Source organism: Nanorana parkeri, unplaced genomic scaffold, assembly GCF_000935625.1.
Source record: "Nanorana parkeri isolate BGI_ZX_2015 unplaced genomic scaffold, ASM93562v1 scaffold424, whole genome shotgun sequence".
Taxonomy (NCBI): domain Eukaryota; kingdom Metazoa; phylum Chordata; class Amphibia; order Anura; family Dicroglossidae; genus Nanorana; species Nanorana parkeri.
The window spans coordinates 67,382-94,977 of NW_017306692.1; the positions used below are offsets into that span (position 1 = coordinate 67,382).

Genomic DNA, 27,596 nt, shown 5'->3' on the forward strand with positions numbered 1-27,596 from the left:
CTCAGCCACGCCCCCTCGCGCAGAGTGGGAAATGCCGACATTTTAAAACAGGCAGCGATGCCCGTTAACTGCCTCCGGGCCGGCCGTAGTAAAAAAACGGCCGGCCAGGAGCTCTCTATATCTGAGACAGGAGACGTTGTGACCCCCCTCACCTTTGTCAGCTGTCTTCCAGATGAGCTTACCCCTCCATCCCATCCTTGCTTCGCTTGTCGCGACATTTATTTATATGGTTTGTCACCTCATTGAGGGGGACATTTTGAAATTTAATTACTTTATTATGATTGGTGTGCTTGGGCTTTTCTATCCAAGCAATAAATATTTATTTGGTTGAGTGATCTTTAATAAAGTTATGATATTTATTGAAATGTATTCAGTTAACCAATAAAAAATGCTGCAACCATTTATTGCCAAATAAAAGTGTTAGTGTTTTATTTTATATTTAAAGTTGGGTTTGTTATGTTGCATAATTGACATTGCACAATGTCACTTGCAGTTCCATGAGTATCATAATATTTTGCCGTTGCACAGACTCACCCAATTTTAAACGCTTGACATGTTTGTTATCTATAGTCTCAACTGTGATATTTACATATGAATGGGTGGCTCTATTTACATATGCATAAGCAACGACTCGTTTTCCCCAAAAAATTTCACTAGTTTGTTCGAGTTTCGCTTGAAGAAAAGGTGGCAACCCTAGATAGCAAGGAAGAGCGCAGACATGCTCCTTGTAATTATAGCCACAGAATAAATGTAAGTACTTATTTTACATGGTAACCCTTTATTTCAATTAACAAGATCACTTTATCAAGCACACATCTGCTAGGTACAGGGCTACTGTAACCGAGCTGGACTCTTTCTGCAGTTACACATTGTAATTCACTGCAGACGTGTGAGAGAACCATTGCTAGTTCTCACTGAATATGCCACACACGTATTATAAACTTCCTCAGTGTTTCCTCCTCGTCCCCCTCACAGACATCCATGTAAAATGGCGGGCGCTACATCCCCATCCCGTACACAGTGCGCCAGGCTCTGGGCGGAGCTTAGGCTAATAAGGCGTGTTTTTACAAAGCTCGCGTGCTTAGGGCGGATCCTCTTGCTGTGCGGACTAAGGTGTAGAGGGCGGTGCTTCTGTTACAGATAGGTGGGAGTGCGCGCTAGGGGCGTGGCTTGCTTCGTGCTGTGTTCCCGTTGTTGTGATTTCATGTGCTAGCTTGAATATGGCTGCCGTGTTGTCGCCGATTAGGCCTCAATGCGATAGTGATTCGTCCACCCCTGCCCCCCCCTCCTTAAAGGTGAGGTCGCCGCCTGTCCATGTGACTTGTGTGTGTGTGTGTGTGTGTGTGTGGGTGTGTGCGGTCCTTGAAGCAGCGTGTGCTGTCAGGGGAAGAACCCTTCTCCCTGTGCTCTGTCTGTATCTCATTCACAGCTGCTTGTGTTTGTTGTCGTTTACACGTCAGTGACTTGTGTCTTCTAATGCATTACCCACATACATGTGGAAATGTCTGCCTGCTCGGACATTTCCATCCTTCTCTATGTCCTTTCCATCATTTGTGTTCTCATGTTTTTATTACATTGGGTGAGATGATGCAGGACTTCTGATTCTGAAACTCTATGTCAGGGATGGAAAAACTCCAGCCCTTCAGCTGTTGTGAAACTACAAATTCCATCATGCATCTGTCACAGGGAGTCATGCCTGTGGCTGTGAGATCTTGCACTGCCTCATGGGATTTGTAGTTCCACAACAGGTGGGGGGCTGCCCACTCCTGCTCTATGTTTTATTAACTAAAAAGAGACCAATGTATGTGCTAAAGGCCATCACTGGACAAACCAAATATAAATACCCTTGTAGTGGGGCTTCCCCTGTGCTGCATGGGTTAACTGCTCATTTATGCCTAGGGGACCGAAGTAAAGCACTTTTACTTACCTGATCCCCGGCGGTCAGCGCTCTCCTTTATTCTGCCTCCGCTCTGGTTGGTGGAATGACCCGTGGCGTCCTCGCATCTATGCAAACTGCATTAGATGTGATGAGGTTAGTGGTCCTCAGACCTCCGGAGAGAAGAGGCAGCAGTGGGAGAGGGGGATCGAGTTAGTAAAATAGATTTTTCCTGTCCCCTAGGCATCAAGGTGTAAATAACCCTTGCACTGCACAGGTAGCCCCACTGTACGGGTAGTTTTTTGGTTTGCCCAGAGATTTTTCTTTAACATTCCTGTGGTGTATGCTGATTACTTGACTACCATCCTGTAATGACCCCTTCATTACCAGGCCATTTTTTCAGCTTTCAGTCCTGTGTTAGTCTGACTGACAATTACTTTACTCGGTCATGCAGCACTGTACCCAAATGAGTTTTAGATTTCAGACAGACGGAGCTTTCCTTTGGTGGTATTTGAAGGAGAATTTATGAGGCGAGTGATTTTCACTCGGCCTCATAATCTGAGCCGACCTATGACAATGAAACTGTCACAGGTCGGCTCATTAGATCGGGAAGTGAGCGAACACATACCGTCGCTCGCTCACTTCTCGATCTATCCCTGCAGAGAGCCGTGACTGTCGCGGCTCCCTGCAGGGATTCCCCCCCCCTCCCCTGTCCGATCCTCCAGCACTGACTGGTGAAATGGATGGGGGAGGGGGCGGGCACAGCTGGCTATGTCTCTGGATAGGCAGAGCCAGCTGTCACTCACGCAGCTGGGTGGATCCAGACAGCATTGTCGGGATCTGTCCCGGCTGCGGCGTCTCAGTATTACGGTAGCTCGCGGTATACTGAGCTTTGGGTCACGGGAGGACACCAGTTTGTGTTCTTCCGTGACCCTTAGGAGAGCTATGGGGAAAAGCACTGACCCCGTAGTTCTCCTTTTAATAACCACTGGGTTATTTTTTATTTTTTACTATGCAATAAAAAAAGACCACACATTTAGGGGGGGGAAAAAAAGTTTACCTTATTTTCTATTACAAAACATGTCAAATAAAAATGCCAGGACAGTATGAACACCCTCAATATGACCAAGAAGATACCCCAAGGTGATCTCGTTTTTTTCCCCCACAATTCTTTGGAAATTAAAGGAGAACTATGGGGTCAGTGTTTTTCCCCATAGTTCTCCTTAGGGTAACGGGAGGACACAAACTAGCGTCCTCCCGTTACCCTAAGCTCAGTATACCGCGAGCTACAGCTCGCGGTATACTGAGACACCGGCGCCGGAGCAGATCCCGACTTAGTTGACGGGATCCGCCCAGCTGCGTGAGTGACAGCTGGCTCTGCAGAGAGCCGTGACAGGATCGAGAGGCGAGCGAACCCTGTATGTGTTTGCTCACCTCCCGATCTACTGAGCCTTTAAAGGAGAACTATGAGGTGAGTGCTTTTCCCTCACCTCATAGTTCTAGCCGACCTGTGACAATGAGACTGTCACAGGTCGGCTCAGTAGATCGGGAGGTGAGCGAACACATACCGGGTTCGCTCGCCTCTCGATCCTGTCACGGCTCTCTCGGAGAGGGGACAGGGGGATCACTGCAGGGAGCCAATCAGGAAGTGAGCGGATCAGCGGCATGTGTCTGCTCACTTCCCAATCGATAGAGCCGACCTGTGACAGCTTGTTTGTCACAGGTCGGCTCTAACTATGAGGATGAGTGGAAATCACTCACCTCATAGTTCTTTAAGTGTTCGTATTCATCTTGGTGTAAAATTAACAAAGTTATACATACCTGTTCCTCTGAGTCAATTTGCAATGCAAGCAGTCTTTCCAGCCTCTCTTCCCCCTCCACTGCAGTGATCTAAGGATCCTCGAGTCATCACGTCTAATACACAGTGTGTAGGAGATGAGGAAGTCGAGGACATACCGTCACTGCATCAGAGGAGGTGACAAGCCGGCCAGCTCCGCGGTTTGGGTGAGTATAACATTGTTATTTACTCCCTAGACCAAAATGAGCACTTAACCCTTGCAGTGCAGGAGTAGCCCCACTGCAAGGGTTAAGAAAAATGTTGCCCGGAGTTCTTTAAGAAACATTGCGGTATTGAGGAGGTTAAAAGATGCAGGTTGGCTACTGGTGAACTAGATACGTTAGATGTATAGGTCATACACAGAGGGAGAAGGAGGTTAAGGGAATAACGAACAGGTCACATATAGGGAGATGAAGGGGTCAATGTACATACAGTATGTGGAGGTGAAGGGTTAATATACAGGTCACATACAGACAGTCTGGAGATCTGATATGTAAGGGGGGGATGAAAAAGAGCCCAGTCAGTGGAAATGAACAAATGGACCAGATTCTGCTGCTGCCCCACGCATTGATTACTAATTCATAAATGACTATCCTTCCTCTGTTGTAAGAGGAAGGGGAGCGGGATGTAAACGCTACCATGTGATTGGTCGTCACATCGATCACAAGGTACTGAACTGATCTAATCATATATCAGTACACAGTGGGCAGCGTGAGCGGCCGCCGACAGACCTTTTTACCATTGACCTTTTTTAATCCATGGTGGGGAAATAACAGTCTGCCGTTCCAAGATGTCCGCAGGTAGAAGAACAGTTAATATGACACAATTCCTGCGTGCTTCATCTTTATTCAAGTGGATAGATAGGGGAGCCCTCTGCACAGCTTACAGCACTCCAGGCCTTTATAGAAGATGGTGCTCGCAGTGATAACCACGGATGGCGCCGTGCAGACACAAAGTAGAGGAGAAAATCACCAGCACTCAGCGATATCATTCAATATGTTCATTTATTGGACAAAGACGTCACAATAACGTCTCACGTCTTTCTGCCCTGAGGAAGGGACCCTGTGCGGTCTCGAAACGTTGGCTCTTGTTATTGTGACGTCTTTGTCCAATAAATGGACACATTGAATTATATCGCTGAGTGCTGGTGATTTTCTCCTCTACTTCATCTTTATTCTTAGGTATTAAACAGAAGACAGTTCTTTCCCTCTGCAGAGTATCCAGCATACATTATTGGGATGATTATTCTATATCACCATCGGGGTCTTTAGCTCTATACAGAGAATGCAGTTTCTTAGGCTGGATACACACTATTGGGTTGCAGCAATGCACATTATGCACGTTGGTGCGGAGCCATTCATTCTGCTGCATTACTGTGTTGTGTTGCACTGCATTAAAATGAATGCATGTATCCTTTTTGTGTGTGTGTGTGTGTGTGTTTTGTTGCATTATGCAGCCCAAATAAACAACGCAATGTATTTTGAAGGCCACTCACAGATCTATATAGGCCCTTACTGTATTTGTAATGCGTTTAAAAGACAGAGTTACTGTCTGTGATCAGCAGTGTTCCTGCAATGCATACAGTTTATTTTATGTGGTAATATTTGATCCTATCATTTTTGTTGTTTCGTACTTAAGGAAGAGAATTCAAACGATGCCAGAGATGCAGAGGAAACGTCTAATGATGGGAGTCAGCCAATAAAAAGGAGGAGGGCAGCATCTGGCGAATTTTCCCCAAGTTGTGAAAATTCAAATCAAGATTTTGGGTAAGTTAATTGTCCATATCACCTAATGCATCTAATAACATTGAACAGGACAGGACAAGCCATAATATGCATACTTGCATCTTCTACACAGTGTACTTCTTAAGCTAGCCTTACACCTGTAGATTTCAGAGATCAGTCGATGCCCCACTCCACATCAAACAGGGTGGATGTAGGAATCTGCCCTGCTGGCTATTGTATTCAGCAGCTGGCGGCACCTCGGAATACCCAAACCGTGAGTTCATTTGATTGGCTATAATCACTGTTCAACTGACATTTTACCACCCGGCTTTTTTGACAAAGTTGAAAAAAAGTTTTTTCAAGCCAGGTTTCAGTGCTGTGATTGTTTGACTGACAATTACTCGGCCATGCAACACTGTACCCAAATGAGTTTTATATTTGAGATAGATAGAACTTTCCTTTGGTGGTATTTGTCCAATTCAAGCAGCTTTTCACCAATTTTAGTTCACCATCTTTGAGTGCTGACAGGTCTGCATTCTTTATACCACAGCTGCCATCATGTCCTGGACTTCATCTTTTTTTTATTTTTTAACACCCAGTGATGATGTCTCTCCTGCTTATACTTGCTGGAGCACAGTAGACTGCTTGCTACATTGAGTGTTAGCAGCATTGTACATGCAACGCAGGCAGTGTAAGCAAAACATTTGCTAGATAAAAGGGTAGGAAGTTTTTTTCCCGGCAGAAATGCATACACAATCTATTTGATTTTTTTTTTTTTATCCCTTTATTGGACAAAAGACGTCATAAGGCTCCCCTATGACGTCTTTTGTCCAATAAAGGGACATATTTAGTTTCAAAAAATCGAGTGCTGGTGACTTTTTACCTTTTTGCTTTGTGTTTGCACTGTGCCATCCGTGATTTGGTCACTTCGAGCACCATCATCCTAAATTGGCCGGGACTGCTGTAAGGTGTGCGGAGGGCTCTCTTCCATTTCTACACCTGCTTTTTTATTCAAACACTCTTGAATTGCAAGTTAAAACATTGTGAATGCATGCTTACAAATCTGTTACCTTTTGCATTGTCCATATCCCATCTTGCCTAGTCTGTCCCCTGGCACTGGTGAAGGGTGCTACCATTCCTCGAGGGCTTCACCATTTTTTTTTTTCCCACTTTATTTTTCATAATGGAAAACACACCAGAAGGAGTGAGACAGAGAGGGGCATAACCGGGGGGAGAGTCCTGATACTGTTCGTGAGCCCTAAATACATTCGCACTCAAGATTATATCATATTAAAGTTCCCACTATGTTGTCTCTATTCTTTTAGAATGAAAGCACACAACCTTCAATGGAGAAACATTCCTTAAATTTGTAAGCACACAGATGCCGTTTTTTTTTTTTAGTTTGCTGGGAAGAAATTCAAATATTCAGTTAAAGGAGAACTATGGGGTTAGGGCTTTTCCCCATAGTTCTCCTTAGGGTAATGGGAGGACACAAACTAGCGTCCTCCCGTCACCCTAGGCTCAGTATACCACGAGCTGTAGCTCGCGGTATACTGAGACGCCGCAGCTGAAGCGGATCCCGACAATTGTGCCGGGATCCGCCCAGCTGCGTGACTGACAGCTGGCTCTGCCTATCTAAAGATGTACCCGCCCTCCCCTGTCACGGCAGAGAGCCGTGACAGTATCGAGAGGTGAGCGAACGCCGGTATGTGTACGCTCACCTCCCGATCTACTGAGCCGACCTGTGACAGTCTCATTGTCACAGGTCGGCTAGAACTATGAGGTGAGTGAAAAGCACTCATGTCATAGTTCTCCTTTAAGCAGCAAAATTCACCCTTCAAAAAAAAAAAAATGTAATGTTTTAGATCCGACAAAATTGGTTGGCTTATGCCTAAAGCCCAACTCCCGGCTTGATAGGAGATCTTTACCTCAGCTTCTTTTTTGAAAATGATATCTTGGTTCTCTTGGGTAGGCCTGCTCGCTGCTGACATCACTGCCACTGGTATCATGTCCTCGCCCCCTCTACATATTGTCATTCACAGAACGCTGCCTGAAGCTGGGAGTTAAGGTGCCCATACACTGCACGATTATCGTACGATAATCGTATGCGATCGGGTTTTCGTACGATAATCGAGACGTGCGACCGTTTCTACTGTACGGTCGCACGTCTTCTGTCGAACCAGCATGTTCGAAAACCAGCCGGGAATCGTACGATTTTCGGCTGGTTAGAACGGTGCTCGGAAGATAAATGCTGAACGGGCCGGTGTGCGCACGCGCACACTGCCCGTTCAGCATTGCGGTCATCGGAAGCCCGCCCCTCAGGAGGGCGGGCTTGCGATGATCGAGAGTGCGATCTGCCTGTCCAAGATAGGCAGATCGTACGTTTTTTTAATCCCTTTACAACCATCGCAAGACTAAAGTCTTGCGATGGTTGTAGAGTGTATGGCCACCTTTAGGGATATACACAATCAGCCATAACATTATGGCCACCTGCCTAACATTGAGTAGGTCCTACTTTTGCTGCCAAACAGCCCTAACCCATTGAGGCATGGACTCCACTGGACCTCTGAAGCTATGCTGTGGTGCCTGGCACCAAGCCATCAGTTGCAGATCCTGTAAGTTGTGAGGTGGGGCTTCCGTGGATTGGACTTTTTTCCAGCACATCGTACAGATGCTCAATTGGATTGAGATCTGGAGAATTTGCAGGCCAAGTCAACCAACTCAAACTCGTGTTCCTCAAACCATTCTTGAACCATTTTTGCTGCTGAGAGAGGTCACTGCCAATTAGGAATAATGTTTCCATGAAGGGGTGTACTTGGTCAGCCACAATGTTTTGGTACTTGTCAAACTAACATCCATATAAATGGCAGGACCCAAGGTTTCCCAGCAGAGTATTGCCCCAAGTATCACACTGCCTCCGCCGGCTTGCCTACCTCTCGGTGGTCATAATGTTATGGCTGATCGTTGGATAATCTAAGCTACCCCTGCACTGCAAGGGTTAACTGCTTATTTTTGTCTAGGGGAAAAAAAAAAGTTATACTTCCGTGAACTGTGGAGCCGACTTGCTCTTAGACCAGTCCTCCCTTCCTCTGCAGCAGTCTAGTGTCCCATGAATTACATTATGTACACTATATCCGTGAATACGCTGAGGAACATTCCAGTACTGCAGCAGAGGAGGAGACGGGCTTTAGAGACTGGAGATGCAGGAAGCCTGTTCGGGCAAGTATATCTTTTTTTTTTTTTTTAAGCACCTAGACAAAACAAGCAGTTAACGCTTGCAGTAGAGGATTAGCCCCACTTCAAGAGTTAGTAAAAGTTTTGCCCAGAGTTCTTTTAATATCGGTTTGTGAATACGTTCATTGGTTGAATATTTTACTTAAAATATTGTGCATATAAATGTTTTTGTTTTGTTTTTTTTCCCACCAGCTCCAGCTATTTTCCAGCCGAAAATCTAGTTGAATACAAATGGCCATCAGATGAAACAGGGGAGTACTATATGTTACAAGAGCAAGTCAGTGAATATCTGGGTATCACTTCCTTTAAACGCAAATACCCAGGTAATAATGAAATGTGATTCCGTGTAAAGAAAGTATTGTTTCATGAGGAGGTATAGGTTTTCAGTGTTTTAAATTAATAATTTCAATGTTTTCAAATAGGTACATGTAGAAAAGCTTGATGTAAATATTATCAATGTGTGTTAAAGGAGAACTATGGGGTTAAGGCTTTTCCCCATAGTTCTCCTAAGGGTCACGGGAGGACACAAACTAGCGTCCTCCCGTCACCCAAAGCTCAGTATGCCGCGAGCTATAGCTCGCGTAATAACGAGACGCCACAGCCGGGACGGCCACCCAGCTGCGGGATTGACAGCTGGCTCTGCCATGTAGAGGCAGAGCCAGCTGTTCCCGCCCCCTCCCTCATCTGTTCCGCCAATTCGGTGCTGGAGGATCGGACAGGGGAGGGGGGAAATCCCTGCAGGGAGCCGTGAATGACAGTCACTTCTCTCTGCAGGGATAGATCGAGAAGTGAGCGAGCGACGCTATGTGTTCGCTCACTTCCCGATCTACTGAGCCGACCTGTGACACTTTCATTGTCACAGGTCGGCTAGAATTATGTTGCTGAGTGGTTTTCACTCACCTCATAGTTCTCCTTTAAAGTGACACTCAGGAGTTGAATCTTAAAAATACATTCAAGTACCTTTTTTAAAGTATTTACAAAATGGTATCTTACTTGTTCATCACTCAGCTGTAGATCCTCAATCATCTCTGAATTGCTGCTGACACTGTCCTTCCTTCTGGAGGGTGGCCACTTTTGTTCCCCATGGTCCCTGTGTGTGTTGTAGTCACCGCTCCATGCTCGCTCTCGTAATGGACTACAATCTCAATACAAATTAGTAAACTATACGTGAGATTGTAGTCCATCAAAGAGCGAGCTTGGAGCGGTGACTACAACACACACAGGGACCATGGGGAACAAAAGTAGACACCCTCCAGAAGGAAGGACAGTGTCAGCACCAATTCAGAGATGACTTGAGATCTACAGCTGAGTGATACACAAAGAGGGTCCACTATTGTTAATAGTTAAGGTACTTTAATGCATTTTTAAGATTTAACGTCTTAAGTTTAGTGTTGCCTTAACTTTGATATCTGTTGGAGTTCTGCTTTATCTTTAAACTTAACTAGTATAGATACCAAAATCTGTCTTGATATCAAGTTCAAAATAAATGATATGTAAAAAGTCTGGGCTAATATAAATCCAAAGAGATAAATTGCAGTGCACCAAGAGACCTCGTGTAGTCCATATAACAGAAATTCCAAGAAGATACTGCAATTCAGTAGAGAGCATTTCACCACCGTGTAGGTAGAAGTAACAACTAATCTTCACCCAATACTGAAGGTGGTGACTCCTCAGAACGCTGGACCTGGAATAGGGCAAGTGACTCTATGGTTTTTAATACATTTTTGGATATTATTTGCACTATTCAAGTTCCTTTTCCTCCTTGCATGAGAAACTCATGGAAGTTTGGCAAAACCTATTGCATGGTTGAGGTTGTCTTTACAAACTCTGTGTAATGCAGATATGGAAACCAGGGCAGCAAAGCGTATATTGACCTATTCTGAACCAAAGTTTTTGTGAGGTAACCTCTTTCAGTTTTGGTTGGAGGTCATGTGTTGCTTCTACCCACACAGTTGTAAAATTACCTTATTTACACCACATTTACTTGGACATTCCGTCTTGATTTTGCCCTCTAGTATTTCTCCTCCCAGCACTCAGATGGGGAGGCAGAATGCTGCGCGTTTAAAAAAAAAAAAAAAAAAGTGCATGTCCAATTTCCCATGCGATAAGGTGAGTCGCTAAACTTCACATAGCAAGCCTCAATGTGTGGTAACATGTTGTAAAAACACACGTACGTTAATGCAATGAATAGTGTAAATGAGGCCAAAAGGTAAGTAGAGTGAACACTGACTGTAGCACAGTTGCTGTGTTTGTTGGATGTCATTCGTATCCTTGTATTTGTTGCCTGGAACTGCTTTTTTTTTTTTTACAAGAACACTTCCTTCTCTTGACAGATTTAGAACGAAGAGATCTGACGCACAAGGAGAAGTTGTATCTGCGAGAGCTAAATGTCATTACGGAAACTCAGTGTACTTTAGGTAACTATATAGATACAATAGTCCTAAGCTCAACTGTGAATAGTTAGTTGTGAGTAAAGAATAGAGGTTAGTTAAGCCATAAAAATTAGTGTTTTGTTTTGTTTTTTAATGACATTTTCTCTGAAATGTAATTGTTTGAAGATGACCATTACTTCTCCTGCATGTTGGTTTATTTGAGATTGCCTTTATAGAACACAACTGGAAATACACCAACATACAGGATGGCCAAAGGCCATCTTTGTTCACTATAGAAAGAATCTGAAAAATGAAAAGGCCAGCATTTATAAAAAGTGACTTTGTGTTGACTGTCGGCAATAGCTTTAGTTGCCACTTAATAAACAGCTTTTATGTGGCTTTTTTAAAAGGTAAGTGTAGTTTCTGACCATGTACACTGCCCATGCTTCACAGCCCTTCCGACCTAAACTACCCGACACCCCCCTTACCTACATAGGACAGGTATTGCCTGTGCCATTGTTTATTTTCTCCAAGGAAAAGCTCTTTACGACTAGCCCTACTTGATAGTGAGCCCTTGCAGATTTCTATAGGGTCATCTACTGAGCATCTCCAGTATCGGGATGACCCTATATAATTCCAGGTGGAGACTTACTGCATAGGTTGAGCTAGCCATGTGGAAGATTAGATCCATAGGATCTAAACATCCAAACAGGCCACGGTTTTCCTTGGGGTGGGGTTATTGGGGAGTTCATACCAGGAGGACTAAACAGTTTGGGTAAGTGTACTTTGTCTGAAACATACACTTTAAAGCTTACTTCTAAATCCTACCTGAGCTGTCTTATGCTGTGCATTTATTCGAATGCACTGAAAACTAGCTCAGTCATGAAGGGGTTAAAGAAGAACACAGCTATGCACTCATTTCCACCAAAAACATTTATTTTTACAAAATACTGGTATGAAGACATGTGGACTAATGCAAGAAAAATTGAGAGCTGTGTGCAGCCAATTTTCCTTTTGAGTTTGACATGGCTGTCAGTGGTAGGCTGGGCACAGACAATAGCATGCCTATCACTAAATCATTATTATGGTTATTAGGGATGCACTGATATATATCGGCTGCTGAAACATATCGGGCAAAAATTGCACTTTTGGCATAATGCCGAAAGTGCCATTTCCTGCCGATACAGCGGCGCATCCGTTTTTTCTTTCCTCCTCGCTGTGCGCTGCTCTGTGTCCCAGCGGGGAGGAGAGAAACTGTGATAGCCAGCCGAGCGTTGCGGGAGGAGAGCGATGTGAGCTGCCGGCGTCTCCTCCCACACTGCTCAGCCTCCTATCACAGTCCGACAGAGCGGTGTGTGGGCGGAGACAGGCCACACTGTCACAGGAACCAATAAAAAATGAATCAGAAGCGCCAAACGTTGACCAACAAATGAAGGATAGTTGCGGGTGAGGATTACTAGGGGTGCTGCCCCACTTCAGCCTTGGAAGCTGCAATACTGTGGGAGAAAACAGAGAGAAGGGCGCCCATCCTAGTGTAGATTCTTTTTAATGTATATTGAGGTAACAATAAAAACATACTCACAAAAGTGAATCAAGACAGAAATGTATAAGGTAAGCCAGAATGACATCTGCAACAAGCTGCACAGAAGATTGTGTGACAGATCTGACGAAGGGGGCGTGGCCACGGAAACGCGTCATCGTAAGGAGTCCTGTGCTGTCACACAATCTTCTGTGCAGCTTGTTGCAGATGTCATTCTGGCTTACCTTATACACTTCTGTCTTGATTCACTTTTGTGAATCAAGAATCTACACTAGGGTGGGCGCCCTTCTCTTTTTTGTTTTCTCCCACAGCACTGTCACAGGAGGCTGAGCTCTCCTCCCTGCACCACTCGTTCAGCCTCCTGTGACAGCGTGTCAGAGAGGAGAGCAAGGTACAAACACTCAGCGATCAGTGATCGCTGAGTGTTTGTACATAATTGAGGATATGGTATGTGTACTATAGCCTCAATTATAAATGAATGGGAGTGATCTACATCACCTCCTGTTCATTCATGATTGTGGTTATAGTAAACATACCATGTCCTCATAGAGGATTCCTGCTCTCTGATAACAGAGGACACAGCAAAAGAGATTGAGGACTCTGTGTCCTCAATCTCTTTTTCTATTTTAAAAGGGAAATATAGGTGCACCTCTAGTTGTTGTTATTATTTGATACGTGGGAAAATTAAGAAATTCGCTTCCCAACTTAAGAAAGGTAAAATTAATAATGGGTTATATTTTAAAACTAAACAGCTCTGCCAATACAGGCTTAAAGTCGAATGTTTAGACTGTTGTTCTTCTTTACCAAGTTACTGTAACAAGTTGGGTTGTTTAAAGATTGTACCTTTTTTTTCTATGCTTGTTCAGCACAAAGCAACAGGTTTACTTTAATGCCTCCCCCGCCCCATTCCCCTTTTCCTCACCTTTCATTTCCTTTATTACAGTGCATTGGTGATACCTCTGTCCAATGGTGCCACACCCCAAAATCGTAAGCATGTACAAAAATCGAAAAAAGGGTTTTTAGAGCACCAAATCACACATTTGATAGGTTTAAATAATTCTATTCCAAGTTAAAAAACATTGAAAGCTTTTACAAAAATGTCTGTTTCAATTGCTTGTGATCCATAAGAATTAACCTCTAACATGCTGTAGATCAGCTACCAGGTCCCCCAAAAGAGAGGAAAAAGTCATATATCACCATCCTAAATTGTCATGCAGTCTACACCCTCAAAGATAGTGATTCCTCCAATTGGGGGTCACCCAGATCTTCGACACGATCTTTCTCAAGACACAACGAATAGATGAGCCAAGCCTCCAAGCAACTCCAGACCAGCATCACATCCGTAGCCCATAAGGGGTTATGTGAGTGAACGGAAAGTGCCCTATAGATCAAAAAAGTCTATCCAGACCTAATCTCCAATGTTATTACCCGAAAAGGGCAGAGAGGATATCGTAATAGGGAGACCAAACTCCTTATTTGTGTAAATGAGATGGGGAAAAAAAGAAATACTAAATCTGCTCTTGCTTTCCTCCAATCTTTTACATTACATTTTCGTTCATCCACAACTGCCCACCGTGCCAGAGCAGCAGTGGGCAAATCTTAATTTTTTTAACTTTGCAATAAAATTATTTAAACCTATCAAATTTGTGATTTGGTGCCTTAGAAGCTCTTTTTTTCTATTTTTGTACATACCTTCCATTTCCTACCTCACTGATCTGCTCAATGCTGGTAGTGAATAGAAATACCAGGTTTAGTGGAATATGTGACTCGCTGCCCTTTCTTCCATATGACGGCACTGCTTGTCAATTGGCTACTCAAGCATCCGTGCTGTCACATGAGGAAAAGGAGATACTCCCTAGCTTTTTGTAAGCTCGAATTGAGATTATTTTACAGAGGGCTTTTTCTCCTTCCTGCTAGTGACAAATGGAGCAGCAGGGGAGCAAAGGGGAGTCGTGTATAATATGCTGCAGGGGCTGGCTTTAAAGTGAACCTGTTATTTGCTGTGCTTGGGTAAAGTACAGTTTACTTTAAAGGACCTTAGACAAATTCGATAGATCCTGCCTCCCACTCTTAAAATACTAAAGTCTGGTATTGTGTTCTTGCTGGCTAGACTATTAGAACATTAGACTCCTCTCCCCTTGCCCTTTAAAGGTCTGACAGCTTTACGAAGTGATGAAGTAATTGACCTTATGATGAAGGAATACCCAGCCAAGCATGCAGAGTACTCGGTCATTCTTCAAGAAAAGGAACGCCAGCGGATTACAGACCATTACAAAGAGTACTCGGTAAGTAATATGTTTGTGCAGTTAAAACAATACTCGGTGCATGTGGTTCTTACAAAACAATATTTACAAATGATTGCATGATGGATGTTAGAGTAGAGTAGGGAAAAGTGAGAAGTTCCATCATGCTTGTATTGATATCTGTCCCCAGTGGGAAGATCTTCCCTTGTGGTCACCAGGACAGGACGTGAGGTGAAAGCTTCTCAATAAAAGAGATGCAATAAACACCAAAAAAATGCTTTTTGACTGGAGTCGGGCTTTAAGAATTGACTGAGCTCAAACCAGTATAGCAAAACACAGATCTGTTAATACAGTTGGGTAAGAGATTCTAGCTTTGGATACTATATTTTTCACTTCCAATTAAACATTTAAAGGTTTTGGTTTTCTTTTGGCTGTCCTCCTGTTTGAATGCCACTTAGTATCTACTTTAACAGGTTTCATCCTGTTTTGTCATGTGTGGTGTAAGGCAGAAATAACGCACAGTACAGAGGTCAGCAATAAGGCACAGTGCAGAGGTCAGCGCTTTAAGGAAGAAATAACGCACAGTGCAGAGGTCAGCGCTTTAAGGCAGAAATAACGCATAGTGCAGGAAAAAAAGGCAGAAATAACAGGGACTTACAGTGCACATGGCTGACCTGATTCAGGTGCCCTCTTTTTTTCCTGGTTGGGGTGGGGGGCGGGGGGGGGGTGGAAGGGGTACAGCGATGTGTCCTCCATGTCCCACTTGAAGCCTCCCTTCAGGTCCCGCGCTGTCCTGCCGGCCAGCCAATTGGAGCTCTGCAGTCTTCCTCCCTGCCTGTGGAGGAAGACTGCAGGTGACGGACAGCCAGCTGAACTGATTCTCCCTTCTCTTCTCCTCTTCGGCCGCTGCAGCTATAGAGTGCACGAAGATGAGAAGAGAAATGGGGAGAACCGAAGAGGTGATCGCCGCTGCTGAAGCGGCGGCAGTTTCCCCCCTCGCCCTGCCGGCAATTTTCACTCGCCAATTGCGAGGGGGCGAGTGGAAATTTTGAGCCCTGCTTAAAGGTGGCCATACACTCTACAACCATCGTAAGACTTTAGTCTTGCGATGGTTGTAAAGGGATTAAAAAAACGTACGCTCTGCCTATCTTGGACAGGCAGATCGCACTCTCGATCATCGCAAGCCCACCCCCCTGAGGGGCGGGCTTCCGATGACCGCAATGCTGAACGGGCAGTGTGCCCGTGCGCACACCGGCCCGTTCAGCATTTATCTTCCGAGCACCGTTCTAACCAGCCGAGAATCGTACGATTCCCGGCTGGTTTTCGAACATGCTGGTTCGACAGAAGACGTGCGACCGTACAGTAGAAAGGGTCGCACGTCTCCGTTCACACTGCTCGATTATCGTACGAAAAACCGATCGCATACGATTATCGTACGATAATCGTGCAGTGTATGGGCACCTTTAGGATACTCATTCATTAAGGTGTGGTCCATAGACATTGGCCAGGCATTAACTGGATTCAGTGAGGCATTCTTGATGGGTGGCAATTAAGTAAAGTTGTAATTATTGCACCAGTGCTACCTGAACGGAAAGCTTTCCCTTTTGCCACCACTTGGTATTCCGGTGATATATGGGACGTAATAGAGTAGTGATGAATGCTAAATTTGAACTGGCAAAATGAAGGGAACTTTTGGTGGTCAGGACTCAAATACAGTTGAGTTATACTGCCGCCTACAGTATCTGGGCCACCATTCTATCCCTCAACGAGACCCCCTGTTCTCAGGACATGAAAGGCCCTTAATGGAAAATGGTAAGCCTCAGCATCCCTCCTTTCTAAAGGGACTCATTGACCTACTAGGTCAACCAGGGTCAGCTTTTACTGTTTTCTAACTAGATAAGGGCTTTGATCCCCAGTGTTGCCCATACACACCTGGTACTTCTCATTGCCTTGACTCGTGTGTTGAGACTAGTGCATTTTCCTGGAATCTCCATTGTGGGATGCTCCATGACCTCATGTGAAGAGAGCTTTGTGTATTCTGGCAGTCAGTATCTTAAAGGGCATAACACATGCAAGATCTGCCTGAATCTGAATTAATTAGGTTTCAGTGCTGGAAATGGTCTGTCACCTGTTGGCGAGGTCAACCAACTTAGCTCCTGGCTGCTAAGGTCCACAGCCTATGTACTGTTAGACTCTTCTTCATCAGACAGGGAGTTAAACTCTTTCCTTCCCTTTCAGGATAATTTGGGGAACCTCCTCTCGGAGTCTTCTCCCTCTTTTTTTTTTTTTCTCGATTATATTTCAGCGCCCCTCCCTATAGGTAAGGGTCTAGTTTCTGGGAAGTTTAACATATCTGTCTCTATGCGCCTGGTAGTTATGGTGTAATCCGTCAGCTTCTCCAGGCATCTGATTTGGATTCTTCTCCCTATATTTGAATGGCTTTGCTCATTAGAGAACCATTATCCCCAGGGCTATTGTTTGGCCTTTCAGAACAGGTTCCTTCTACAGTGGGGGATCCTGCCTTGTGCAGTTCTCCTGGTTTTGACTCTGTTGGACACCATCTAGTTGCTGTTATGCCTTCACAACTGAGAACGAGTCGGAATCCTTCCTTCGACAGTAGTTAGTTGTTTTTGGGGTTTTTTGTTTTCTGTGCTGGTTAATGTCACAAGTCTTAGCCTTGCTGATACTGATTCCCTTGTGGACAGTCCCTTGGGAACTCGTCCCTATCATTTGGTAGTCTATGGACATGGAGAAGTTCGCATACCTTGATTTGCCTCAGATCCTGCATGGCAGGTAGAGATCGGCGTTGGAGGGCTCTTTTCCTCCCTGGATGGTCAGCTGATGAAACACATTTGTTTTCTCTGATAGAAGCTTGTCTTAATGACTTTGTAGGGCCTGTCCACCTATAATCCTTCTTTGGTTGATCTGCAGCCCTTAAAAAAAAAAAGTTCTTTGGATGCATTTCCCTGTTCTGCCCTTAGTCAGCCACACCCGTTTAGTGGTAATGCTAAGATTCCCGTCCTTTGCTTCACGGCATTTGGTGCTTCGATGGACCTGGGGGATTAGGAGGTTTCTTAGATCAATAGCTTGAGGTCAGGGATAGGCAGAGCAGTTCTTCTGCAGGATGCTTCTGGTGTGCCAGTGGCACCTCATGTTTGCCAGGGAGGATGTTATTGGTTTCATCTTCAGTTCTTCCTGATCTGATCTCACCATTCTGGAGCTAAGGTCTTGCTTCCTTTTTCCTGTCTGCCCTTGTGAGGGTGCCTCTCTTACACCTTACCCCTTCAGTTGCAGTTACTTTGTGGGATGAAATCTCTGAGTTCTCTGGCAAACTCATGAGTAACTTCATACACCTTCTAAGCTATCGTCTGTTTGCTGATACAAGGTTTTTCCTGTTAAGTCTCACCTAGCGAGATTGGTCTTCTGGCCGTACAACCTCTTTAGCTATGGAGTTTCTTCTCTGTGATCCTAGAGTGTCAGTGGTGTAAAAGCTCTGTATCTCTCTCTCTCTCCATGTAGATTGGCTATTCTTTCTCACCTGGACCTGTTTTCTCCTAGGTTCTATCTTGGGACCGGTTCCTTCTAGGGGTTCTTTCCATTCTTTGTAGACCACATCAGGTTGTGGGTCTTTTTTTCCTTTTATGGAATTTTTTTAATGGAGTGGTCTCTTCATGGTGGGTGACCTTTCTACTTACCATCATGTTTATTCTATGTGCCCTCCCCCTGTTCGTGTTGGTAGCTTCTCCTATCTGGTAAGCTTGTTGGTTCAGATTCGGGTGTTGGTCCTTTAGGTGGCTCCTGGGCCGCAGGCAATCCCTAGTTCCCTTCTTCTGGCCTGTAAGTAGTTGTCGCTTTGTTTTAGATGTCCTGACAGTATCTTAATTCCTGTGGCCCTCAGTACTTGCTGCAAAATCCTTTTCTTGGAGTCCATTGAGGGACATAGATCCCACCACTCTGTTTGTTTATACTCTTGGTACCACTTGCTATAAGAAGGGGGATAGGTAGAGGAGGGGTAATCCTGGGGCTGTTCTAAAAATGTTCTGCTGTTGTCCCTGCTTATATTAAAAATGCTAATGCACTTTCCTGTGGGAGACATAATTTGCAACTGTCTATATACAGTTTCTTTAGCATATTTAACAGGTACAAGGAAAAAAAAAAAGAATGCATGAAAAGACAGCGTTAGGAGTGATATTATGTTAAAAGAATAGTTGTCCTTTTTAACTACTGTATACTTCTTGTTAAATATACAGCACATAGCCAAATTCCCTGAATCCTGTGTTTGGTTTTTGTCCGTGTTTTGTTTCTTTTTTGTTTTCTTTCTGTGCCAATTGTGAGTCAATTCCTTACTGTGATAGCTGTAGAAACTAAGTGGTGCCTTGTTGACAAACCTCTTCTGCTACATATGTACAAGTCCTTTTGGGATAAGTTCTGACCCAATGAAACTCAACCCACAGGTTGTCACAAGAAGGGTAGTTATATTGGCCTATACTGCTATCGCTTGGCACCTACGACACTCAAATTGCTTAGCCTGCAGCATCACATTAGTAGTTAGACTGGCCATAGACTTCTGAAAAAGCTGGATGTGCGCGCATGATTGAACCGCCCTCAGGACTCTCATTGTCCACTGGCACAGACCGAAAAGTTTGGTGTTTATGCTATTCTTCTACCTGTGCCCTGATACAGGAGTTGTCTAAGCTGTTGTAACCAGGAAAGTCAGAAAAAGAGAGCTCTAACACTCCTTTCTGTGAACATTTTCTATACATACATACCTGTATATAGCAGCATCTTGTCTTGGTAACTATTAAACTCTTCATATCTATGTGTGTAATAAATATATTATGCATAAAAATCCCAGCAGTACATTATACAGCAATGCAAAAAAAATACTATTATTCTGCATTGCTGTATAATGTATTGCTGGGATTTGTAGTCGTCTGTAGCTGATGACATTATTCTGTATTGCTGGGATTTGTAGTCCTCTATAGCTGGTGCTGTTCTGCATTGCTATAGAGTGTATTGCTGAGAGTCCCTCTACAGATTGGAGTCAGTGGCAGAACTATCAGATTCAAGTTTCCAAAACCAAAAACTTTTTCTATGGGACTTTAAAGAATGTGGTTGTGACATCTTTACAGGTAAAGAATCAGAATGTGGTTGCAACACCTTCAAAGTCCCATAAAAAGAGAGAGAGAGAGATATCGTGAACCTTGGCTTCTGTGTCAGTCATAATAGTTCAATCGGTGGGCAGGCACACACAAAACATGGCTACTATTGGTTCTGTGACCCTTTAAACAGATGTCTACTTTAGGACATCAATGTATATAAATTCAGCAACCCTTGAAACTACAGAAATTGAGACAGCATTAATAGGTTTTAGTTAAAAAACTAAATAACTTTGCTTTTACAAACTATTACAAAGTTCCTTGAGGCAGCTTTTAAGTCAGTCTGCCATAGTCATATGGTTACAGACCTCTACTGTAAAACATGTTACAGTACAAGAAATGCTGTTCGGCTGTATTCAATTTTACAAATTTTTTTTTAATTTTTTTATTCCGGTTGCTCAATATAGTGGTGTTGGGTTTGAAGAATACATAAAGTAGCTTTTTAAGAACCACAGCACAAACTGCTTTTATACCAATATTTTTCTGCAACAGATGACTACTGAAGATAATCAGAATGACGTATGTGATCAGGAGCAAACAGGGAAAGTAAACGCAGTTTTAATGTCAAATATTCTTTAATATTAGACTACATGACTTGCCTGTAATCTCTAACTAGAATATTCTGTTTTTACAGCAACAGCAGCAACAAAACACACAGAAAGTGGAAGCAAGCAAAGTTCCAGAGTACATCAAGAAAGCTGCCAAAAAAGCGGCTGAATTCAACAGCAATTTAAACCGTGAAAGGATGGAAGAGAGAAGAGCGTATTTTGACTTGCAGACTCACGTAAGACAGAGCATTTGATCGACCACATTAAAATTAACCTGTACTTGGAGGAACATGTAGATGACCATTTCTTACCTATAAAAATGCTAGATGTATGGCTGTTTTTATAATGCTGTTCTGGAATAAGCATGCAGATCAGGAGTTCTGTTTTCAGTTGCTGCTTAATGGTTCCAGTCCATTACAGGAAGTATTGATGCATAGTAACCGGGCAGCTATCATTTTCAAACTGGTATCTGCAATGGCAGCCCCTTATTTTCTTTAACAATTGTTTTCCAGGTTTGCTCTCTTTTGCATTTATGTAAAACATTGGCTAACAAACCCACTCTATCGCTCTATAAAACACAGCATACTGTTTTGTTTTTTCTATGATTCCTCACTGCTTTAGTTTAGTTTCCAGGTGTACAGGAAATATACACTTGTATAGAGATCATCCGTTCTAAATGCTGCTCCCCTTTTTCTGGCATCTCTCGGTATTAAAGGAAACATTTCTTAAGAGAAATATGGGACTGCTGTTGCCAGTGCCGAAACTAGGGGGTGCCCGGATGCCGCACCAGGAGGGGCGCTCCTGGCAGGGTAAGTGGCGGAACCAGGGGAGAAAACTATTAATGTTATAAGCGGCACTGCTCCCTCCGCCGCTCTGCAGGCACTGCCAAGGCCAGCTCTGCACCTGAGGGCGCTGGGGAAGAGGTGTCCAGGAGCGGTGTTGGACAGAGAGCAGCTGGAGCGGGCATGGCCTGAGGGTGAGCTGTCAGCAGGTAATATTGACAGAGCTCGCATGCACTCTGACAGATGCCCACCCACTGCTTACGCATCCAACTCTGAACTCTTCTGCAGGAACAGACATTTCTGAGGCTGTTGTTCCCCCGCGCCTCTGCGTGGTCACTGGTACATTCCTTCAACCCTACATCACAACAGGGAAAAGTATTGAAATGGAGGTCAGCAGGAGCACTTAGGAACACATAAGGCTCCATTTCATACCTGCGCGTTCGTAATTCAGTGCGGTTTTTCACGTGTACACATGCAATTCATCGAAATCTCAAATTACGCCACTTAAGGGAATTTGCCAGCAGGAGTATATGGTATAGTAATGCTATGGTATAGTAATCCTCCTGGTTTAGTGGTATGCTGTCGGGCATGCACACTAAGAGGAATTGGAGATTTTGCTTAATTGGAAACACTGAGTCTTTGCCCCGGGTGACGGAATGTCTAGCTTCGCCACTGGCTGTTGCTAAGCTCTGGAAAATGCTAGTTGCCTGACTACTTTTTCATTCTATTGCCACAAATATTTGCAAAAGATACCATCAACCAGAGCTAAAAGGCAGCCTACTACCTTATCCAATTACTTTTCAAAATGACAGTTTGCTGAATATTTTATGTATATGTACTGAGGATTCTTGGCTATTTGTAATGTTTTGATTGTTTATTTTGAAGGCACTGGCAACCTATTTTAATGTTGTTGTGTTTTTTTTTTTGTGGTTAACCAATTCATAGGTCATACAGGTACCTCAGGGAAAGTACAAAATCCTTCCTACTGAAATCACGAAAGTCAGTCCTTATCCGGTTTCCCTCATACCTGGACAGTTCCAAGAATATTACAAAAGGTCTGTATTTCCTGTTTTATAGATGCCATGTTTAGTATAATTGCATTTGTATTAACACTACCAAATTGCTAAACACGGTACTAACATATGAGAAAGGTGCAGTAAAATCGAAACACTGTAATAGTTTTGAGGTTCCTGCCCCTGCTTTTTTCCAACACTTTATTATTTGGCCATTCTAAGGCCATTCAGCTCTAGCCCACACTTACAGTGCTATTCACTAAAGGGTGAAGAGTTTGGAGAAGGCAGGAGAAGTGAACAATCTAGGACAACATAGCTGAACTGGAAAGTGAGCTGAATTGGAGAATTCTTCCAAATCAGTATTTAGGCCTAGATTGTTCACTTCTCCTGCCTTCTCCAAACTCTTCACCCTTTTGTGAATAACCCTATTAAAGTAAACCGTTATTGAGGGAATATGGAGACTGCCATTCTTGACCTTTACTGAAAATACTTGTTGCCGACTGTCAGGCTGATTTAGTACCCTTTAATGCATTCAGGCTCACTGACCTGGAACAAGAAATATGCAGTTTCCATTTACTTTGACTTTCTAATCTTCATGTTTGCTGCAAGGTGTTGATTTAGAGATGCTAGCTGCGTGGCTGAAATACTTTTAATAGGTCCGCAGTAGCAGCTCGTCCATTTCTCATATTTACGTTAAAGGAGAACTATGAGGTGAGTGATTTTCACTCATCCTCATAGTTCTAGCCGACCTGTGACAATGAAACTGTCACAGGTCGGCTCAGTAGATCGGGAAGTGAGCGAACACATACCTGCGCCAGATATCCGTGACAGGGGAGTAACTGGATTCCCCCCTCCCCTGTCCGATCCTCCAGCGCTGACTGGCGGAGCGGACGGGGGAGGGGGCGGGTACAGCTGGCTCTGCCTCTAGATAGGCAGAGCCAGCTGTCACTCATGCAGCTGGGTGGATCCAGACATAATTTGTCGGGATCCGTTTCAGCTGCGGCATCTCAGTATACCGTGTATACCGCAAGTGCATTATAGCAGAGACATAACAGATACAGAGGCAGCATAAGAGAAGGACTCTAAAGACAATATAGGGTAACCAGTAAAATAGCAGTGCACATATCCCCCATGCATTTACATACCATTTGAAATATCCTTACCGATCACAGTATATCTGAAATTGGTTGGAAAAACAACCAGACCTGCAGGAATATATATTCCCTTTTGCCGGCTGAGTCTAATCTGTGGGCGTCATTGCGCATTACAGAACAATAATATAATGTATATTAACAATAATAATAATATAATATATAATAAAGACTAACAGTTTGTAGCGTATTCAGTTATTTCCTACACACGCCACCACTGTGAGTTTGGCTTTTCTAAAAAAAACTTGTATTGTGAACCAACTAGCTAAACGTAGACAACCATGGAGGGGACTTGACCCCAGTGAGCAATGAGTCCTCTCAATAGTCATGCGTAGTGAAAATAGGATAAAGTGCAGGAAGGGCTATACTGTAAAGTAACCTGTAGTACTGAAAGGGGTGGGAGACTGTCCACCTTCTCCTGCTCCTACGTACCATGCTCCTCTCTGTTTTGAGCAGTCAAATAACATTCTGATGGGTTTAGGAAATAAAGCCCTCTCCAGTTCCTACCACCTATCTACTCTCCACATGATTTAAGCTGCATTTTAAGGTTTACTTTTACATAAAGTAAGTAGAACTCCAGCTCAATTTTATTTTCTAGATTTGGATACAGTGGGAAGGGTTATTATTATTGCTGTGTGTGGACCCATTGGGTATTTCGATTTATTCCTGATTGTCTAGGATGCCGGCATCAATTAATGCTTAGTGACCATTGTCTTTAAAACAGAAATTAAGCAGCATCTTAAAAAATTTAAATTGCCACCTAAACAAGAGTAGGGGCAAAAGCTTTCAATAGGGACAACTGTCAGAGGTAGTAATTCACACTTTGGGGATTTTTATAGGTTGGAGCCTCAGTGTTTTTTTAGAAGACATTAACAGATTTATTTTTAAAACTTCCGTCCAGTCTATAACTGAGCTAATGCTGTTCGTACGGTACTGGCGCACCTAAGGTTGCTGTGAGGAGTAGAGCAAATTCCGAAAGTATTTTCCATTATAACTTATCAAATAACTTGTGTGAAACACTATATGCACAAATTCTATTATTTTGCAGGTATTCCCCCAATGAACTTCGGTACTTGCCATTAAACACAGCTTTGTATGAGCCTCCACTAGACCCTCTTGATCCTGAAGTGTTGGCGCTTGACAGTGATGGTGATTCTGATGAGGTTGATGAAGGACGCACTGAGAAGAAAAAAGTCAAAGGTTCCTCGGTAAGTCCGTCCTCCCTCCGTATCCAAGTGCAAGAATGCAGATTTAATGATTAGAATAGTTTTATAGTGTGTACATTCTAAGGTCTCAACACATTGTACAGAAGATGATAGAGGGCACTGTCCTCAATAAAGCAGGCTTAAAAACTAGGGCTATACTGATACTAGTATCGGTGCCGATACTGAGTATTTGGGTGAGTACTCGTACTCGCCCAAATGCTCAGATACTTACCCCTGATACCGGAACACAGTGCACGAGGGAGCATGGAGTCTGCTTCCTAGACCATCAGCAACCTGGGCGGCACGTCATTACCCGCCTTCCGGCTTCCTGATTGGTCAGGAAGCCAGGCTGCCTAGCAACAAGTGAAGCTAGCTTCCTAGCCAATCAGGAAGCCGTGAGGCAGGTCATGATAATTTATTTAGGAAGCCGGCTTCACTTATTGCTAGGCATCTTGGCTTCCTGATCAATCTGGAAGGCGGGCGGGAGGGTCATGACGTGCTTCCCGGCTTCCTGATTGATCAGGAAGCCAGGTTGTCTAGCAATAATTGATACCGGCTTCCTAGACAACCAGGAAGCCAGGTGGCACGTCATGACCCGCCTCCGGGCTTCCTGATTGGTCAGGAAGCCAGGCTGCCTAAGAATAGGTGAAGCCGGCTTCCTAGACAATCGGGAATCTGGGCAGCACGTCATTACTCACCTCCCGGCGCACTGACTGTTCAGGACGCCAGGCTGCCTCGCAGTGTCGCAAGGGAAGTGAAAAACTGGTATGGGTGCGCATCCCTACTAAAAACACAATTTTGTTTCATGTGTATCCTGGGATGGCGCCTCTCAAGTGAAGAAGTACATGCAGGCAGTGAGGAAAATTCCTTCTAAGTGGTGGAGAACGCTTTCATTTTGTTTACATTTCTGACTGCAGGGGGGTTCTTCTGTTTGTGTTTGCACCAATCTGTACCCTGATGATTCTTTCAGAGGTGAACTCTGTCAAGGGTTTCTGAAAATGGCACCACTGTTTTCTCAAATTCAAAAACATTGAATCGGTTTAAAAGAGAACTAGGGGGTAAGTGTTTCCCCCATAGTTCTCTTAAGGGTCACGGGAGGACATATTGTAACCTCCTCCCGTGACCCAAAGCTCAGAATATCGCTAGCGAACGCTCGTGGTATACTGAGACCGCCACAGCCGGGACGGATCCCAACGTTACTGTTGAGATCCACCCAGCTGTGTGAGTGACAGCGGGCTCTGCCTATCTAGAGCCAGAGCCAGCTGTACCCGCCCCCTCCCCGTCCATTCCTCCAGTCAGCGCTGGAGGATCGGAGCGGTGAGGGGGGAATCCCTGCAGGGAGCGGTGACTGACGGTAACTGCTCTCTGCAGGGAGATAATCAAAGTGACCGAGCGACGGTATGCGTTCGCTCACTTGCCGATCTATTGAGCCGGCGTGTGACAGTTTCATTGTCACACTTCGGCTCGAACTATGAGGATGAGTGATTTTCACTCACCTCATAGTTCTCTAATTGGTTTGAACAGCATACAGATTAGCTAACTGTTTTCATATGCTCTTTTGTGTTTTAAGGATAGTTCATCTGGGAACGTGTCTGATGGAGAACATGCACATAATGCTCAGGAGGACACTCTTCCGACAAAGCCAAAAGCGAAAGAAAAATCAACCCCCAAAAAGGAGAGCACCAAACGTTCTGTAGGGTCCAAATCCAGCTCTGGGTACAAGGTAGAAGACAAAAGCCCATGAGTCGGCTTCTTTAATGACCAGCCTTTTTCCCTTCAAATGCTCTTGCCTTTTCACATTTCAATTTTTCTTTTACATTTCTTAAATTTTTTGATCTTCTTTTTCCCAATTTGAATTGACTTTTCCCCCTTGTCTTGTATAATTGATTTCTTTTTTTTTTTTTTGTCTTTGCTCCAAAACATACTTGCCCGCTTGTCATCTGTTTTGCTTATTTTTTCCCTCTGTGCTTTTACTTCACTTGGGGCCTTTCAATAATCCTTTCTTTGGAGTAGCTACTGAACTCATTCTTGCTGGACTTTTTCAGTACAGAGTCCAGCCCAGGTGTGAATGTCTCTTGTTATTATTCCAGACTTAATGTTTTGCTGCAAAACCTTGTGGTACTAATGTCTGCTCTGATTTTCTCCCAGAAGCACAGCAACACTAAATTGCCAGCGATAAGATGCTCTAGTAACAATTGTTGGTGGAAATATACTGGTATAAATACTGTAGGTCACCATAAAGCAGAACATTTTCTTCACCATGGTATTCGGTGTTCTGCTAAGCCATGCAGAATTTAGAACTACTCTGCAGTCATAGGAAGACGTTCTACTGCATTGTCGTGTGCTCAACAAATAGTTCTTTATTGTGCAGCTGGAAAACATAAAGGATCCAGGGTGCCAAAGGACCTAACAATTTATAGCTGGCATCTTGTTGATATAAATGCATGTCAACGACCGGCCACTAAATCTTACTTTAGATGGCCCGTCCATGTTATACAGGTGTTTTACTCTTATACATGCATTAAGAAACGGGATCCAGAGGCAATTTTATACAACTTGATGTCTTTTCCCTATGTATGTATGTATGTATGTATGTGTGTATGTTCCTCAAAACACTTTGCTACACAGCAAGGAAATAATGGCCCTGTTAGTATCTCAGTTGACTTTTTTTCTCCCTAAGAAGCCAGTCTGAAAATTCTCGGCTGAACAGTGGTTGCAGTCAATCAGCTGTGGTATAGTTGATATTCTATTTGTTAAGGGAAGGCATCTGTATGTGTTTTGGGCAGACAATCCTCTTTTGTGAGATCATTATTATAAATGTTTCATGGAACTCACATTTAGCACAAATGCACCTTTTGAAAAGCAAAATAACTTGCATCCAATGATACGTAAGCTCTTTACAATGGCATGAT

At 43.9% G+C, this 27,596-nt stretch overlaps 1 protein-coding gene across 3 annotated transcripts in view; it reads left to right on the top strand.

The window, feature by feature from the left end:
- Positions 1-1,166: 1,166 nt before the first annotated feature.
- The window catches only part of PHF10 (PHD finger protein 10), a 45,473-nt gene continuing 19,043 nt past the window's right edge, over positions 1,167-27,596 (top strand). The window contains exons 1-10 of one of the 3 annotated variants that reach the window (XM_018559985.1): positions 1,167-1,295; positions 5,352-5,479; positions 8,864-8,994; positions 11,005-11,088; positions 14,735-14,868; positions 20,478-20,531; positions 20,620-20,769; positions 22,261-22,370; positions 24,528-24,687; positions 26,255-26,407. In XM_018559985.1, the coding sequence (XP_018415487.1) occupies positions 1,221-1,295; positions 5,352-5,479; positions 8,864-8,994; positions 11,005-11,088; positions 14,735-14,868; positions 20,478-20,531; positions 20,620-20,769; positions 22,261-22,370; positions 24,528-24,687; positions 26,255-26,407 (1,179 nt within the window). In that variant the 5' untranslated portion in view covers positions 1,167-1,220. Of the gene's footprint in view, positions 1,296-5,351; positions 5,480-8,863; positions 8,995-11,004; positions 11,089-14,734; positions 14,869-20,477; positions 20,532-20,619; positions 20,770-22,260; positions 22,371-24,527; positions 24,715-26,254; positions 26,408-27,596 lie in introns of all 3 variants that reach the window. The other 2 variants (XM_018559986.1, XM_018559988.1) reach the window with 2 other exon arrangements.